At 47.3% G+C, this 15322-nt stretch overlaps 1 protein-coding gene across 5 annotated transcripts in view; it reads left to right on the top strand.

Moving 5' to 3' along the window:
• Positions 1–15322, top strand: part of dpy19l3 (dpy-19 like C-mannosyltransferase 3) — a 37929-nt gene that overhangs the window by 19164 nt on the left and 3443 nt on the right. For 3 of the 5 annotated variants that reach the window (XM_061813530.1, XM_061813529.1, XM_061813528.1), the window contains 8 exons: positions 714–787; positions 1557–1715; positions 2322–2444; positions 5052–5163; positions 6818–6874; positions 7749–7831; positions 10635–10767; positions 13773–13931. In XM_061813530.1, coding sequence (XP_061669514.1) covers positions 714–787; positions 1557–1715; positions 2322–2444; positions 5052–5163; positions 6818–6874; positions 7749–7831; positions 10635–10767; positions 13773–13931 — 900 coding nt within the window. Of the gene's footprint in view, positions 1–713; positions 788–1556; positions 1716–2321; positions 2445–5051; positions 5164–6817; positions 6875–7748; positions 7832–10634; positions 10768–13772; positions 13932–14080; positions 14229–15322 lie in introns of those variants that run through there. The other 2 variants (XM_061813531.1, XM_061813532.1) reach the window with 2 other exon arrangements.

Raw genomic sequence — 15322 nt, 5'->3', positions numbered from 1 at the left:
AAACATACAGGTAAAAATCACTGAGACGCGGCAGTAACAAGATGCAACACGCTAGTGCAGCGCTAACAGGGCCGGTTAAAAAAAATACATACCAGCAAAAATCACTGAGATCCGGCAGTAACACAGCCAAAACGCGCTAGCGCGGCGCTAACAGGGCCGGTTAAAAAAAAAGGCATACTGGTAAAAATCACTGAGACATGGCAGTAACACAGCAGCAACACGCTAGCACAGCACTAACTCTAACGGAGCGCTAACAGGGCTGGTTAAAAAACATACCGGTAAAAGTCACGTCCTCGGCACATATATTCCTACGGTCTTACTTGTACCTTTTCCGCTCCAGTGCCCCCTTGCGGCCGTTAGAAAAAATGCCCAAATTAGCTGCATCACCGCATAAGCCGCAGGGTTGAAAGCGTGTGAAAAAAATGAAATCAGGGTATTCGTCAGTGGGAGTAAACATTTTTATGCCTCTTGATGAAAGTAAATGTCAGTGGTCGTCAATGAGTTCATTCTAATTCCGTATATCAGGAGAAAAGGTTCCACGTTGGATGAGTCGATGTCCAAATTTGTCCATGTGACCTTCTCTCATAACGTGTCAGACTTGTGCTGTTGAGTGAATAAACACCCCCGAGGCCGCCCGTCATCTGACACGTTGCTTTGCTTTTGTATTTTTCCCTCTTTCTTGACCTCATCTGCCTGCGCGTGGGTGTTTGCAGAAGCTTCTGCGGCTGCGATCAGACGAACACATCTTTAAATTCATCAAGTCAAAGTTTGCCCGGGGGCCGACCAGGTGAGAACCCGGGACGCGGCCGACGTACGTTTCGCTCGTCCGACGCCGCGGCACCCGCGAACGTGAATAATAGCTGACGCTGCGCGCTATCGATTAGACGGCGCCAGGTGCGGCGGCGTCTGCGGCAGATAACGGCGCTTTGCCGCGCGCCGGCGGCCCTTCGATTATTCAGCAGCTGGCGCGCAATGCGACGTTTCACACTCGCGGGGACTTTTCTTTTCGCTGCCCTGAATTACAAAAAAAAAAAAAAAAAAAAAGTCTCCCAAAAAATTGAGGGAAAATGACGGGGGGGAAAAATGTGTGAAAATGAAATTAAGTTCAATTATTTGGGAAAATTGAAATAATAGTTTGATGTCTTTAAAAAAACAAGATGTTAAAGTCGTAATGTTCCAAAAAAAAAAAAAGTCTCCCAAAAAATGGAGTGAAAATGACGGGGGGAAAAATGTGCGAAAATCAAGTTAAGTTAAATTAATTGGGAAAATTAAAATGGTAGTTTGATGTTAAAGTCATAATATTCCAAAAATTTTGGCAAAATACTGTGTAGAAAAATGAAAGTTGTAGAAGCGAGTTGAAAACTTGAAAATAAAAGTAAACAATCTGTAAAAATGAGTGAAATTGCGGCCAAAAGAGTCAGTAGTTCGCAGTCAATTCCTTGTGTGTTGTTCCACAATAAAAGTGATTCAGATTCCATTCTGCACACACAATTGTGACGTTATTTTCCGGCATGTTCCAAACGTTGAGAGTGGTCCTCCTCCTCCTCCCGCTCCAGGGACTTTGACGCCAACCTGTATCTGTGCGAGGAAGCCTTCGGCGCGCTGCCGCTGGACACTCTGGAGCGTCTGTCCGCCACCCTTCTGCTGGGCCCCTACGCGCTCACCCTCGCGCTGACGGGCGGCGCCCTGGCACTGGCGGCTCTGCGGAACCTCAGGTGGGCGCACCCCAAGGACATGAACTGGGGCTCCTAGCGATTTTTGATTAGTAGCCACTGGCAAAAACAACGACCGGATGCGCAACTATGCGGATGCAGAGTTTTGATCCTGTCCACGAGTAGTACTAGTAATAACTGATGCGCAACTGATTGCTTTCGTAGCTTTTTGAATGTGACCATTCGGATCGCCGTCCACGACGTTGACACGCAGACGTGCGGATGTTTGATGACGTTTGGTCTTCATGCTCTGAAAAGCTCATCACTGAACCGGCGCATCTTCCCGCGAAGGTCCGTGGCCCCCCATTAGCATAGCCGCGCTAACCCCGCCGGAACAAAAGGGGCGCCCGGCCAGTCGGGAAAGAATCCAGACTCATTGCCGCCCGCGAGCAGACAAAGAGACATCTCGGCATTCATCCGACGCTGTGACATCGCTTCCCCCTCGCGGCCATTTAAGATGCTCGGCGGGTCGTGGCCAATGACAAGCGAATCGTATCAATTCCAGCCACCTTCTCCTTGCGCCCGGCCGTGCCGATGCTTGGAATCTTTCCACGCGATGACTCTCTCGCTTTCTCTCTCTCTCTCTCTCTCTGTCGTGTCGGCCCGCAGGCCAAAAGGCGGCGCAGCCGAGAGGAAAGCGGAGGGCCCGGCGGCGCCGTCCTTTCGTCCCGACGTGGCCTACAACCTGCTGCACACGCTTTTCTTCGGCCTGCTGGCCTTCAGCACCATGAGGTGACCGTGACGCTCCTTTCGCTGGCGTCCGATTGCTTTTCAGCTACTTGCGGAGAGTTCGGAGGACCGCGAGCGCAAATGTTCACCGTTACTCGGATCAGAAATAGCTCAACCTTATTTATAGAGCGCGCCGGCACGCAAAATGTTGTATATTACACGGAAAGAACACGTGTCAAAACGATGAAATATACAACACATTTTCGTAACACAGTTAAAGACGAGTAAAAATAAGAAGGGACTCGAACAGTTGAGTGCAGTGTGATGATGAGTTGAAAGCCAAAGAATAAAATGACTTTCAGAATAATGAAATTTGCCGGGTTACTTTGGCCCACGAAAAAATGTTGAAATTTTTTTATATGAAGACAAACGTGCAATTTGTTTGAGGCTGCTAGCATCACAAGCACAACGCGTTTTGTGTTACGGGATTTTATAAATTGCCTGGATCGCAAACATCCAATTGTTTGCAGTTAATTAGGGATGCTCACAAGTAGAACTTTTTCTCAATTACTTGGCTCTGAAATCTTATTTGGATCACAAGGGCGATTGTTTTGATTTTTTTTTTTTTTTGTCTCCCACATTTCCAGTTGTTGTTTCTCATCACTCGGATCACAAACGTGCTATTGTTTGCGTTTCCTTTTTGGATGGCAAACGTTGAGTTTTGCCACCATTTTCTCTCCTTGCCTTTTTCTGTGCTCGAGCGCCTTTGTGGTGCCCTCCAAGCGTAACGGAGTGCCGCCGCCGCCCCCTCAGGCTGCTTCGCACTGCGCGATGCCAACCGACCCTCACGTCGGACCCCCGAGGGCCCCTCTTCTCGGGGGGGGGGGTCGACCTATCTTTCTTGCCAGGCCTTTTTTTTTTTTTTTCCTTCCTCTTAAGTGCTGCTTCGTTGTTGTCATGGCAACAGCAGCAACTCTGCCTCACAGCCAGCGACCTTCTCTTATTATGATTATTATTATTACGCCATTGTCAATCCGTAATGCAAAGAAACGACGCCGAGCCCGTAAACGCGTTCGTGTTTATGCCTCCCGTGTGAAGTGAAGATGGCGGCGAAACGACGAGAGGAAGGCAGGAGAAGTTTTTTAATTAGAGTCGTGACTTCTCGGCTTTTGCTTTGTGTTGGATTTCTTTCAAGAGTCTGGCACGTAGCGGCCGAAACTTTTGTCGCCGCGTCCACACGCAGGCTAGTTGGACTCGAATTCGGACGAAGAGAAACCAAAACGAGTGAGATGTCTTCACGTGCGTGGCCAAGTTTTACATGAAACAGTTTTATCGCCAGGGGAAAAATGATCAGGGTATCGAGGCAGTGTCAAATTTGTGTTTCAAGCAAAGCGTTGGCGTTTCAAATTAGGGCGAAAACAGGGGGTTCAAGGTGGGGTTCAGGTCTCAAACCCAGCGTTAACCTTTTAAATTCAACTTCAAGAATGAGTGAAGAGTTCAAGGAAACATCAGGCATGCAAAACCTCGCTTAGGGTTTCAAATGAGCGTGGCGCGCTTTGCGTCTTGAAGACGAGGAAGGCCGGGCAAAAAAATGCAGGGAGGCGGAAGTCTCAAAAGGAAATGGAATAAACACGGAAAGGGAAAAAGACCAAAACGTCCGCAAGTGGAAACAAAACTGCTGATCAGCAAACAATGGAGCGACCACAACTGAAAGAAACCAGGGAAGGCAAATACAGAGACAACGAGGCACACGCGGGCAAGACGCCGTCGAGGGCCGCAGGGAGCCGATTGGCCGACGCACACAATGACAACGTGGAAAACGGGGGTTGGGCTTTCAAAACAGGGCGGCGGTTTCGAAAAAGGGGGTTCGGGTTTCACCGCCGAGGTGTGTTTTCAAATTAGTCAAGCCAAAGTTGGGAATTCAAGGCCAAGTGAGACTTTCAAGACAGGTTTGGGCTCTTCAAGACAGGATCAAGGTTTCAAACAAGAGTTAAGGTTCCGAGAAAATCTCAGGGGTTCCAAACCCGAGTTCATCTGTCAAACGAGGTTTAGGCTCGGTTTTGAGACGGACCTGCCTTTCAAATGGAGGTTTTGTGCGGATTTCAAACTACAGGTTCACTTTCAAATGAAGGCTTCAAGCCTGTTTTACGGTTTTAAAATTTCGGGTTTTTCGACCAGGGTTCGGGTTTCAAGAGCGATTTGAGGTTTTCTGCTTTCAAACGGAATTTGAACGAGAGTTAGACCTCCAAATATGGATTGCAACATTTTCAAGTTTGGGGGAGGTTTGCAAATTAGCCTTTCAAAATTAGGGATGAGGATTAGAAAGTCGGGATTGAAATTGAATGAAAGGGATTTCACGGTGCGGTTCGGCTCACACTGCGAGCGTTTGAATGGACATAAAAGGGGAGGCGGCATCAAGTCGACGTGTGTGCGAGTATATTAAACGGCGGCGGCGGCCGAGCTGCACACAAACTGACAAATTGGATTTCTTTGGCTTCCTGTAAAGTGCTGATGAAGAGCAGGAGGCCAAAAGCGGAGGCAGACGTCGTTGATTTTATGTATTTAATTTATTTTTGCCTCTTTTCGCTTCCCTACTTTGAAAAAGTTTCCTTTTCTACCAGCTTTCACTTTGTCTTTCCTCCTGAATTGTTTCTGATTTGCGCTCTCCAGGATGAAGTACATCTGGACGGGACACATGTGCGCCGTGGCGGCGTACGGCCTGTGCGGGAGGGACGTGTGGTCCGTGCTCCTTCACGCCCTCCGATGCGACACCAAATTCGTCGTGAGTACCCAACTAGCCCGAAAAGCCTACTAGAACTTCTGAACTTTATCTGGGGTTCATTACAGCCGCCGGAAATGGTGGCGAGCGTGTCGAGTGCGGACTCCCGTTGAACGTCACCCCCGAACAGCCGCACTTCAGCAAACGGGTTTTGTCTGCTGTTTCAAAAACAAAATCCCCCAAAATTCATGGGCGGGGATTCATTCATTAATCCGTTAATTAATTAATTAAAGGCGGCACGGTTGGCCTCACAGTTCCGAGGGCCCGGGTTCGATTCCGGTCCTGCTTGTGTGGAGTTTGCGAGGTTTTTTCGGCTGAAAATGTCATTTTTATGAAACGTGTGTGTGTATCCACTTTGGACTTGTATTTTCAGTTTTCAAAAATGTTATGATTCCCCTTGTATTTATTTACACTGTTAGAAGTAACCAGAGGTCACCATTTAACAGTGTGTTTTATGAAAAAAAATTTCATGCCCACCCCCTGGAGAAACCCCCCCATGCACGCATTCCGTGCATTAGGTTTTCCTTTGGAAGACATTTTCAGTGTTTTTCCAAATTGGTTATTCTCGTCCCTGAGTTTGCATGTTCTCCCCGTGCCTGCGTGGCTTTTCTCTGGGTGACCTCCCACATCCCAAAAACAGGCAACGTCAACTGGACCCTCTAAATTGCCCCGTGGGTGTGATTGTGAGTGCGGCTGTTTGTCTCCATGTGCCCTGCGATTGGCCGGCGACCCGTTCAGGGTTGAGTGCTGGGATAGGCTCCGGCACTCCCCGCGACCCTCGTGAGGATAGGCGCCGAAGAAAATGGATGGATAATGGTCGGGAAAACGTTTTGAAACAATTTATCTAGAACCTTTTTGTTGAAACAAAACCCTGGCCTTTGAACAAGGGTGTGTAGACTTTTTTGAGCTAATGGGCAGTGCATAAATCACTTTTTGATTACTTTCAAATCAGCATTTTGAGTTAGCGTTCGGGTTTCAGATCAGTTTGTGTTTCCAAGTCAAGTTTCAACCCTCAGTTCGGGTTTTCAAGACTAGTGTAAGGTTGAAAATGAGGCTCACGTTCCCGAAACAGGCTTTGGAGTAGTTACAAAGTGTCTTTGAGCAGGATTCAGGTGGAAAACAGCCGCAAATTGTTTCAAATACGTTTTGCAAGACAGTTGGGTGGGTGGGTCCAAAGCCAGAATTAAGGTTTCAAGACAGAGTCAAGGTTCCAAAGTAGGGTTTCAAGGCAAAGCTGGGATTGAAAAGGAAGATGCGGTTCCGGTTTAAAATGAGGGTTTCAGGTTTGGTTTCAAGATAGGCTTAAAAAGATTCGGGTTTGACATTCAAGGTGAGGTTTTGGGTCAAGGTCAGCGTTTCAGAATCGGGTTCAAAAGACAAAGTTGTTTTTTCCAAAGTAGGTTTTCAAGGCCATTGGACAGCTTAGTTGTCACCGTAGACTGCCAGAGTTTCAGTTTCCCCACAGTCCCCGAATGCAACTTGAGCATGAATCTTCACCCCCCACCCAGGCTGGTGCGACTCCGCCAGTCGTGCTGTTTTCAAGGTGGCCGCCAGGGGTCAGTGTGGCTCTTGATTGTTCCCCATCTGCTAAGGTGCCGTGCGATGCGTTCACGTGCCTTCATTTCATTGCACCTCTTTGCTGTGTGTCCCCCGCCAGGTCCGATTGGCTCGGTACGGCGCCCCCCTGGCACTGATGGCCTTCCTCTATTACAAGGTAGCCCCTTCCCCCGCACTCCCGACACAAATAAGAGCTGGCCCGTTGTGCGTTTGTCATCTTTCTCCGATTCTGTTATTGTCATTTCATAACGCGGGCAGCATTTTTGGGCTCGAGCGGTTGGCCCGAGTGAATGAAGACGTTCTGCTGCCGGCGCACTGAGCACATTTGCGTTTTGGTGCTCGGCCCACCCGCACATGTGCCAGCAAAATATTTCTTCATTCTAATACTTTTTTTTTTTTCCATTGCATTTAATCATCAATAATTGCTGCAAAAATTGCAATTATCTGGTTTGACATTAAATTTATTTTTTTCAAAAGATTTTTATGAGATTTTTTTTTCTGTCTATAACATTTTATTTTTCATTTTTGTTCTTTGTTTTTTTTTATACAAATCCACTTTATTCTATTTTTTTGTGACTTTCATTTTAATTTCTCAATATTTTTATTTTTTTCTTTTTTGTATGAGATCTGGGTTTTGTCACCACTTACTTCACACCAAAAGTAAGTCACAGGTGGAAAAAAATTGGGAATTTTTAAAATAAAATCTTTTTTAAATATTTAGTCATTTAATTTGGTTTGTTCTTAAATATTTATTTCTATTAATTAAATCAAAAAAATTAAAAATGTAAAAAAAAAATTTGTGGCGATCCCTGACGGGAAAATGTTGAAAATCACTTTTTCAATTCTATTTTATTTGTATTAATCATCGTTTTTTTTTTTTTTTTTTTTCTGTGCTTGGTTACGGCGCTTTATTCATTTTTCAAACATTTCTGTATTTAACATTTCACTTAGCCTCAGCGACTCGCTGTGGTGATGTTTTTGGCGTGATTGCATGTTGTTGTTTTTTTTTTTTTGCCATGGCCCGCTTGCAGTTCTGGCCCAAAATGGTGGAGGAGCTGTCTGACTTGAGGGAGTTCTACGATCCAGACACCGTGGAGCTCATGACCTGGATTAGGTACACACACACGCACACGCGGATCATCGTCTCTCACATCAAAGCAAATGTTATTAGTTTCCCCACTTTGTTTGATGTCCTTGATTAGGGTGTGTGTTTGTGTGCATTGTGTGCGTGTGTGTATGTGGGTTGGGGGGTGCGTGAGTGTGTGTGTGTGGACCCAGACTGATGAGAGCCCAGGGGTCTTCATGAATAAGACATAAGGGCTTGCTGAAAAAGGCCTCATCCTTGGGCACAGCGCCGGTCGCGCCCCACCCCCGCGAGAAGTCCCCTGCGGCTGCTGTGTGCTAAACTTCATTTCCAGGCGCGGTTTCGGACTAGGGTCTCATAGCGGGGTCAGAGTTTTACGACTGGATTAGCGCTTCCATTTAAAATGTCAGCACATGTTGAGTGTTGTTAGGTAGGGTGTCAAGAAGACGTTTGGGTTCACATAGTAGGGTTTTAAAACAGATCTCAGGATTTAGGCCTGGATTCGTTTTTCACATTCTGGTTTCAAGAGAGGGTCAGTGCATGAAATGTGGCTTTCGATTTGGAGTTTAAAGCCTGGAATACGGTTTTTAATGATTGTTTTGAGAACAAGTTTGGGTTTCGAGGGGGGATTTTTAAAACGAGGGTTAGGGTATCAAATGTAGCTTCCGAATTTGGGTTTCCAAAATGGTTTCAAGAGAAGACTCGGTTTTAATTAAGGTTTTCAAACATGGATTACGCTTTCAACGCCGGGTCTCAAGAATGCTGCCGTTTGGTTGACAAGCGCGTTGAACCGGGACCAGCTCTTTTGTCGTCGTGGTTCGTGTGTGAGCAATTCAGCATTGTCGCGCTATTACAACACAGTTATTACTCCGATTGCCTCGGCTGCTAACGCTGAAATGCTAATGTGGGCGCGCGTGCCACGGGTTCCCTCGCCTCGGGAGCTAATCCCATTAGGCTGCCAGGATTATACGGGCTGTGCGGAATTACTCCTGTGGGGAGGAGCGCCGAGCTAAGCCCGGCCACCGCGCTAATTACATCCCGCATGAAAGCGTCACGGCGGCGAAGGGAGCTCGTCTTACGGCCGCCGCGGCTGAGCCGAGCGAGGTTATTAGGTTCCGTGCGAGGAAATCACGCCGACTTCAAGCGGCGCCGCCTGTAACGAGGAGCGGAAAAAAGACGGATGCCGCCACGCTGATGTTATTTGGAGTCGTTTGAGTTTTGCCACGTTTGGAACACGGCGGATGTTCACAAAGCCGCGGCAAGAAATCCAAGTATACATTTTTGCTGGGGGTGGTCTTCATTAGGACCGGAAGGAGCCGGCGTGACTCGGGCTGGCGGCGAGGCACGACGCGAGTCGAAGTCCGGCCCCCCGTCTGGACTGACCGACGTTCGCACTGACGGGAAATGGGGTCTCCGATCAAGATGGAAGTGCGGGAGGAGCACGAAGAAAAAAAAGAAAATTGGTCGGGAAGGGACTCAATCAACCCATTTATTCATAGGCATAAATGTAACTGTAAATGTTCAATTCCCAAGTCTTGTCCACCACGCCCGCATGACACCACTTCTGCCGTCTCCATTTGCCGTTCGGCGTCACGTCAAGAGTGTCGTCTGTACCGCACGCCGTCTGCGGAACCGTCCGTGGCCAGAACAGAACCCGTCATGAACCAAAACCACTCCCTCTCCCCCGCCGCCGACCGTGTACAAGTGAAGGAAATCAAGGTGTCCTATTTTTCACACGTGTATGTCGTTTTATTCCCGTAGAAGTGCTCAAAAAAAAAATGAATACGGCATACAAACGGGACCCGACGGCTCGTCGCACCCACGCCGTCGGAAATGAAGATCATTATTTCATTTTTACGTCGTCACGCCACCCGCTGACGAGTTGGAGTACCCAAAGTCGGCTCTGCGGGGGAGGAAGTGTCTCCCGGGGAGGCTTCCCCAATCGGCTGGACCCGCCACCGACCGACCAGGGAAACAAGTCCGAGTCAAAGTCGGCGCACGTGTTCCGCCGCTGCTGTTGAACTCCGCCAGCGTTCTTGGAAAATTCAGCCCCCGAAGACGAAGGTTCCGCTTATGAACAGGAAATTTCGGGAGGCGTGCTCGTCACGAGTAGACTCACGACACGGGAAGTCCATCATTTACTTGAAGGGTCAAATTGGCCGTGGCGTCCAGTTTAGTCGTTTGCCGCAAAACGCTGAATTTAGCACGTACATCTTGAAGTTTAGTCACCTTAAATTTGCCAGGCGTAACTCCAAAAAACGCCCAAAACAACATCGGAAGTCTGCCATTTTGTTTCAAAGCTGCCCTTTTGGTCTCCCGTTGACCATTTTCTGGGAAAGACAAAAGTCATTTTCAAGATTGCTCCCAGTTGTACCGGAAGATAAACTCCCAGATTTTGTCCGCTTGGTAAACAATAATGAACAACGCTAAATTGTGCAAGTATTCACTTTTCTCTGTTGTCTGAGGACACGGCAGATTTTCATGACTGCCGTCGCAAAAAAAAAAAAAAAAAAAAAAAATGGCGACACTTTGGAAATAAACAAAAGAAAAAGGGGTAGTTTCACTTAACATGAAATTTGTCCTCTCATTAAAACATCTCTGAGGCCACGCCCACAAATAAATACACAGGAAGCGCGAGGTTCTGATTTGAAGCCAAGTACGTCTTTTGACGGAACGGAAACATTCAAGCGACAAATGCTCGTCCGCGGCCTCCGCAGCAAAGCCGAAGACCAAACGTGAACAAAAGCTGCAGACGCACGCCTCACCTTGCACATTTTATTCATTTTTTGTTGTTGTTGTTGAAATCAATGTCACCGATGGGCTTTGTCGGCAGCACAAAGACGCCCGAGCGCGCCGTCTTGGCGGGAAGCATGCAGCTGCTGGCCGGCATCAAACTGTGCACGGGGAGAGTCATCACCAACCACCCGCATTACGAAGACAAGGACCTGAGGGACAGGACCAAGCAGGTACGTGCGCTACTTTGTTAATATCTGTCGAGTCCCACCCACGTAATCCTACTTCCTGATTTGAGATCGCCTTTTCGTCCAGTTGTTAACTGGAAACTTGAAGCGCCTTTCACCCCTTCGCGTTCTCGGGCGAAGTCCGCATCCCGGGAGAGAACGACGAACTCCGACCGAAAAATCTCCACGGCGGACGTCCTGTGCGTTGTGTCCTTAGTGAACATCTGGAAGGAAAAATTGGTTTAATTGGCCCACCGGAGGAAATTTTGCACATTTCTATGTGAATGAACGTGACGCACTGACCGTCTGCTAAGTGTCTTCATCTCACACTCTCAGCTTGTGTCAAGATTAAAAAACAAAAAACATGTTCAACATGCTTCAATTTTCATCCTTCCAGCAAACTTATTCGATTCATTCACGTACATTATTTTTTTATCCAAATTTATTTCAACAGGGAAGCATCGATGGTGCGGGGGAGGGGGCAAATGCGGGACTCCGAGGGAAAAGCATAATGTCCATTGGGTTTTTCTTTCAGAAGCAGTGTCCGCACCCGGTGACCATGTTGCAAACTCAGTGAAGTAGCAAATACCCGTGACAAAAACTCCATACACGGTCAATTAATGTGCCGAATGCGCAACAGCTGTGACGGGTTCCAGAGGTGGCACCGCCCAGAACGCTCCAGACCCGCTCATGACGTTGATGAGTTAAAAAAAATCCTCCTTCACAAGAGTTTCTAGGCCCAGACAACAAGTACCCAATCAAGTAAAAAAAAAGAATGTTGCGGTAAATGATAAGCCAAGGAGAGGAAAGCTGATCGTTTCTCTTTACTCTTCGCGCCTAACTGACAGCAGAGCGACTGAAAAGCCCAAATCTTTTGAACCTGGAAACCCGCGTCGGTACCGCCTCCTCTCTTAAAGATAAAGGACCCCATTGAACGTTCGCACCCTTGAGGCTAACCTCAGCGTCACCACATGTGATGAAATCTCGAAAGGATCAGCCAAGATCTTGCATCGTCGTCATCCAATCCATCCATCCATTTTCTTTGCCGCTTATCCTCAACGGGCAGGAGGCGGGGTACACCCTCAACTGGTCGCCAGCCAATCGCAGGGCACGTCGAGACAAACGGCCGCACTTTTGGGGACAATTTAGTGTTTTTGGGATGTGGGAGGAAAGCGGAGTGCCTACCTGGAAAAAAGCCACGCAGGCGCGGTGCGAACGCGCAAACTCCACACAGGCGGGGCCGGGATCGAACCCGGGACCTCAGAATTGCGAGGCCAACATCTGACCCACCGTGCCGCCTCCCTTCAAAATATGTTCCAATCATAAATACTATTTATTCACATGTAGAACTTGTGAATACAGTAGAGCTGGAAGTCCATTCACACATTGACGAGTCACGTGAACACCTGGCGTCCATTCACGGTTGTTGTTAGTCGTCAGTGACAAACATCTACGGTGGGGGGTAGTTACGCGCACAGCCCAACATTCGTCCTTTTTCCGTTGGCATCAAAGAGGGCTCATTTAGCGCCGGCCGCCACTCCCGGAAATGGAACATTTTCACACGTGAATGAACGCGGCGAGCATCTGTCGGGGTTTGCCGCCTTGCCGGAGGGCACGTCGTCAGCCGAGTGGCGTTTCTCCAGCGAACGGCGGCGGCGGTTGGCTTTACAATCCGCCGATGAATAAGCAATTTGTGTGCTAATGCGGCAAACGCGAGCCGGTCTGTCTCTGGAGCTCCAAAATAGAACGGCGGCGGCGGCGACGGCGTTGTTTCGCTAATACGCCCCGAGCGCCTTCAATGATGTAAGCGGGCTCGCGGCGGCTGGCGAATAATAACAAAACACCACAACGTGCTTGGAAATGCAGGAGCGACAAACACAATGCATCGAGACATTTTTGTTTTTCAAACGGCCGTCGATTGTTGGTGGATTTGAAACGCGCCAAATTTGTCAATCTGTCCGCCAATTGACATGCGCACATCACGCAGATTCCGTTCAAGCACATAACAAACGCACCCTGGAAGCCCCCAGAGCCGCGCTTCGGCCCCCTGCTGTGGATTCACCTCTTTGCAAATGAAAGACGGCATCCACACGTTTATCGTCGCTCGTTCAAGAATTTTGGAGGAAGAGCTGTCTTGCCGCGCAATCGCGCTATGAACACATCAGCGGTGATTGGAATTGAAAAGGAAAATCGGACGTTTTGGAAAGGCTGCCCAGCCGCATTTGTGCCTCCGCCGTTTTGGTTCACTTCACAAATGAGCAGTTGTTCGGTAGCTGCCGCAGTCCCGATCACGTGGATCACGGCGCCGTCTCCCCCGAACCGATCTACGTGGAACGAGGCGCCGCGAGGATCCCAAGTGCGGATCGCGCAACGCTGACTCGAAACGTCCAGGCAGACGATTGACGAACGCTGGCCAGCTACTGCCGGCTAGTCGCTAAAGCGATCGGCAGGCGAGTGGCGCGTCTGGTCCCGGCCGGCCGGCGTGTATCGAGGTTGAGGCGTTTGATATTTTCACTGAGACCTGCGCCGATCCTGGCTGAAGTGGTTTCTTTCGGCGTGTCATCTCAGATGAACGCCTATATACGTTTGGCACCATTTTTTTTACGCCGGATGCCCTTCCTGACGCAACCCTTCTCAGGGAGTGGAGGCCCCAGCGGGATGCGAACCCACAACCCCTGATTTACCAAACCCACTGAGCAGCGGATCCTGGCTTAAGTAAGCCATTTCAAGTCAAACGGATTGTTTTGCCAAGAACGTTTCATGGAAATTCGCCAACCTATTCACTCTTTGACTTTGTGCCAACATCTACCGCCCCAAAATACTGCCACCAGGTGGCTGGAAATAGTTTTCAACCAATGGAAATGGATTTTTCATTTGTTCATCATTCATTTCAACAATTTTGAAATGGCAGGTCGGAGCGCCGCAGTCCGTCCGCTCACCTCCGCACGTCACGCGAACAAGTTGGAGGTTTTCAAGGCGACCGGGCTCGAGCGTTGTTGTTGCGGTTTCAGGTGTACCAGGTGTACGCCCGCCGCTCCCCGCGGGAGGTCCACTCCATCCTGCAAAGTCTGGCCGCCGACTACGTGGTGCTGGAGAACTCCATCTGTTACGAGCGCCGCCACCGCCGAGGGTGTCGCCTGAGAGACTTGCTGGACTTGGCCAACGGACACGTGAGTTTCCTTTCTTTTGCTTTGCTTCCACTCCGCAAAGATCAATAACGTCGCGCGCCGAGGTTGACGCTCGCCACGCCAAGCGCGGCGTCGGCGCTGTCGTTCTCGTTGAGAGAACTCTGCAAGCTCTCTTTTTTTCTTCTTGACAGACTTTGTTGTTCTTCTCAAAACGTCTGCTGCACTTTTCTACGACGAAAGTTACTCGGGCCTGCCGCTCAAATGCTCACAACGCACATCGAGTGGAGTAAAGTTGCGGTCGGAACAAAAAAGAAGGAAGAAAATAAAAAAAGAAAAACGCCGCCGGCTGCCCAAGCTTGGCTTTCCTCTGATACATTTTGTTTCTTACGTCAAACACGCGTGAAAAGGATCATTTTTAAACACAAGTGACAATGACAAAACGCTTGAATGAAATATTTGGGAAAGTGTCAAAAAAGAAAGGGTTGACTGAGAAAGAGTAAACATTTTTTGTAATAATAAATGATAAGATAGACCAAGATTTATACAAAGAAAAATGAAATATGTGACTAATAAAAAAGAAAAATCTTTTTTTTTTTTAAATTCAGAAATGATAGTTAAACAAAATGGTAAATATAAGGCGTGGAAAATGTCAAATAATGAGTGAAAATGGATCCAATACATGAAAATATATTGAAAAAAAATATATGACAATTTTGCTTTTTCTTTGAATTGAAAGTTACAAAAGAAAAATAAATGCATAAATGAGTGCAAAAGGTATAAAAAATTGTGCTCAAATGCTCACAATGCATATCAAGTGGAGTAAGGTTGCAGTCGGAAAAAAAAAATAAAAGAAGAATGCCGCCGGCTTTTTCTTACGTCAAACATGCGTGAAAAGGATCATTTTTAAATACAAGTGACAATGATAAAACGCTTGAATGAAATATTTGGGAAAGTGTCAAAAAAGAAAGGGTTGACTGAGAAAGAGTAAACATTTTTTGTAATAATAAATGATAAGCTAGACCAAGATTTATACAAAGAAAAATGAAATATGTGACTAATAAAAAAGAAAAATCTTTTTTTTTAAAAATTCAGAAATGATAGTTAAACAAAATGGTAAATATAAGGCGTGGAAAATGTCAAATAATGAGTGAAAATGGATCCAATACATGAAAATATATTGAAAAAAAATATATGACAATTTTGCTTTTTCTTTGAATTGAAAGTTACAAAAGAAAAATAAATGCATAAATGAGTGCAAAAGGTATGAAATATTGTGCTCAAATGCTCACAATGCATATCAAGTGGAGTAAATTTGCTGTCGAAAAAAAATAAAAGAAGAATGCCGCCGGCTTTTTCTTACGTCAAACATGCGTGAAAAGGATCATTTTTAAATACAAGTGACAATGATAAAACGCTTGAATGAAATATTTGGG

This window comes from Syngnathoides biaculeatus, chromosome 3 (assembly GCF_019802595.1).
Source record: "Syngnathoides biaculeatus isolate LvHL_M chromosome 3, ASM1980259v1, whole genome shotgun sequence".
In the NCBI taxonomy this organism is placed as follows: domain Eukaryota; kingdom Metazoa; phylum Chordata; class Actinopteri; order Syngnathiformes; family Syngnathidae; genus Syngnathoides; species Syngnathoides biaculeatus.
The sequence above is the reverse complement of the archived record's forward strand: the minus strand, read 5'-3'. Positions and strand labels throughout refer to the sequence as shown.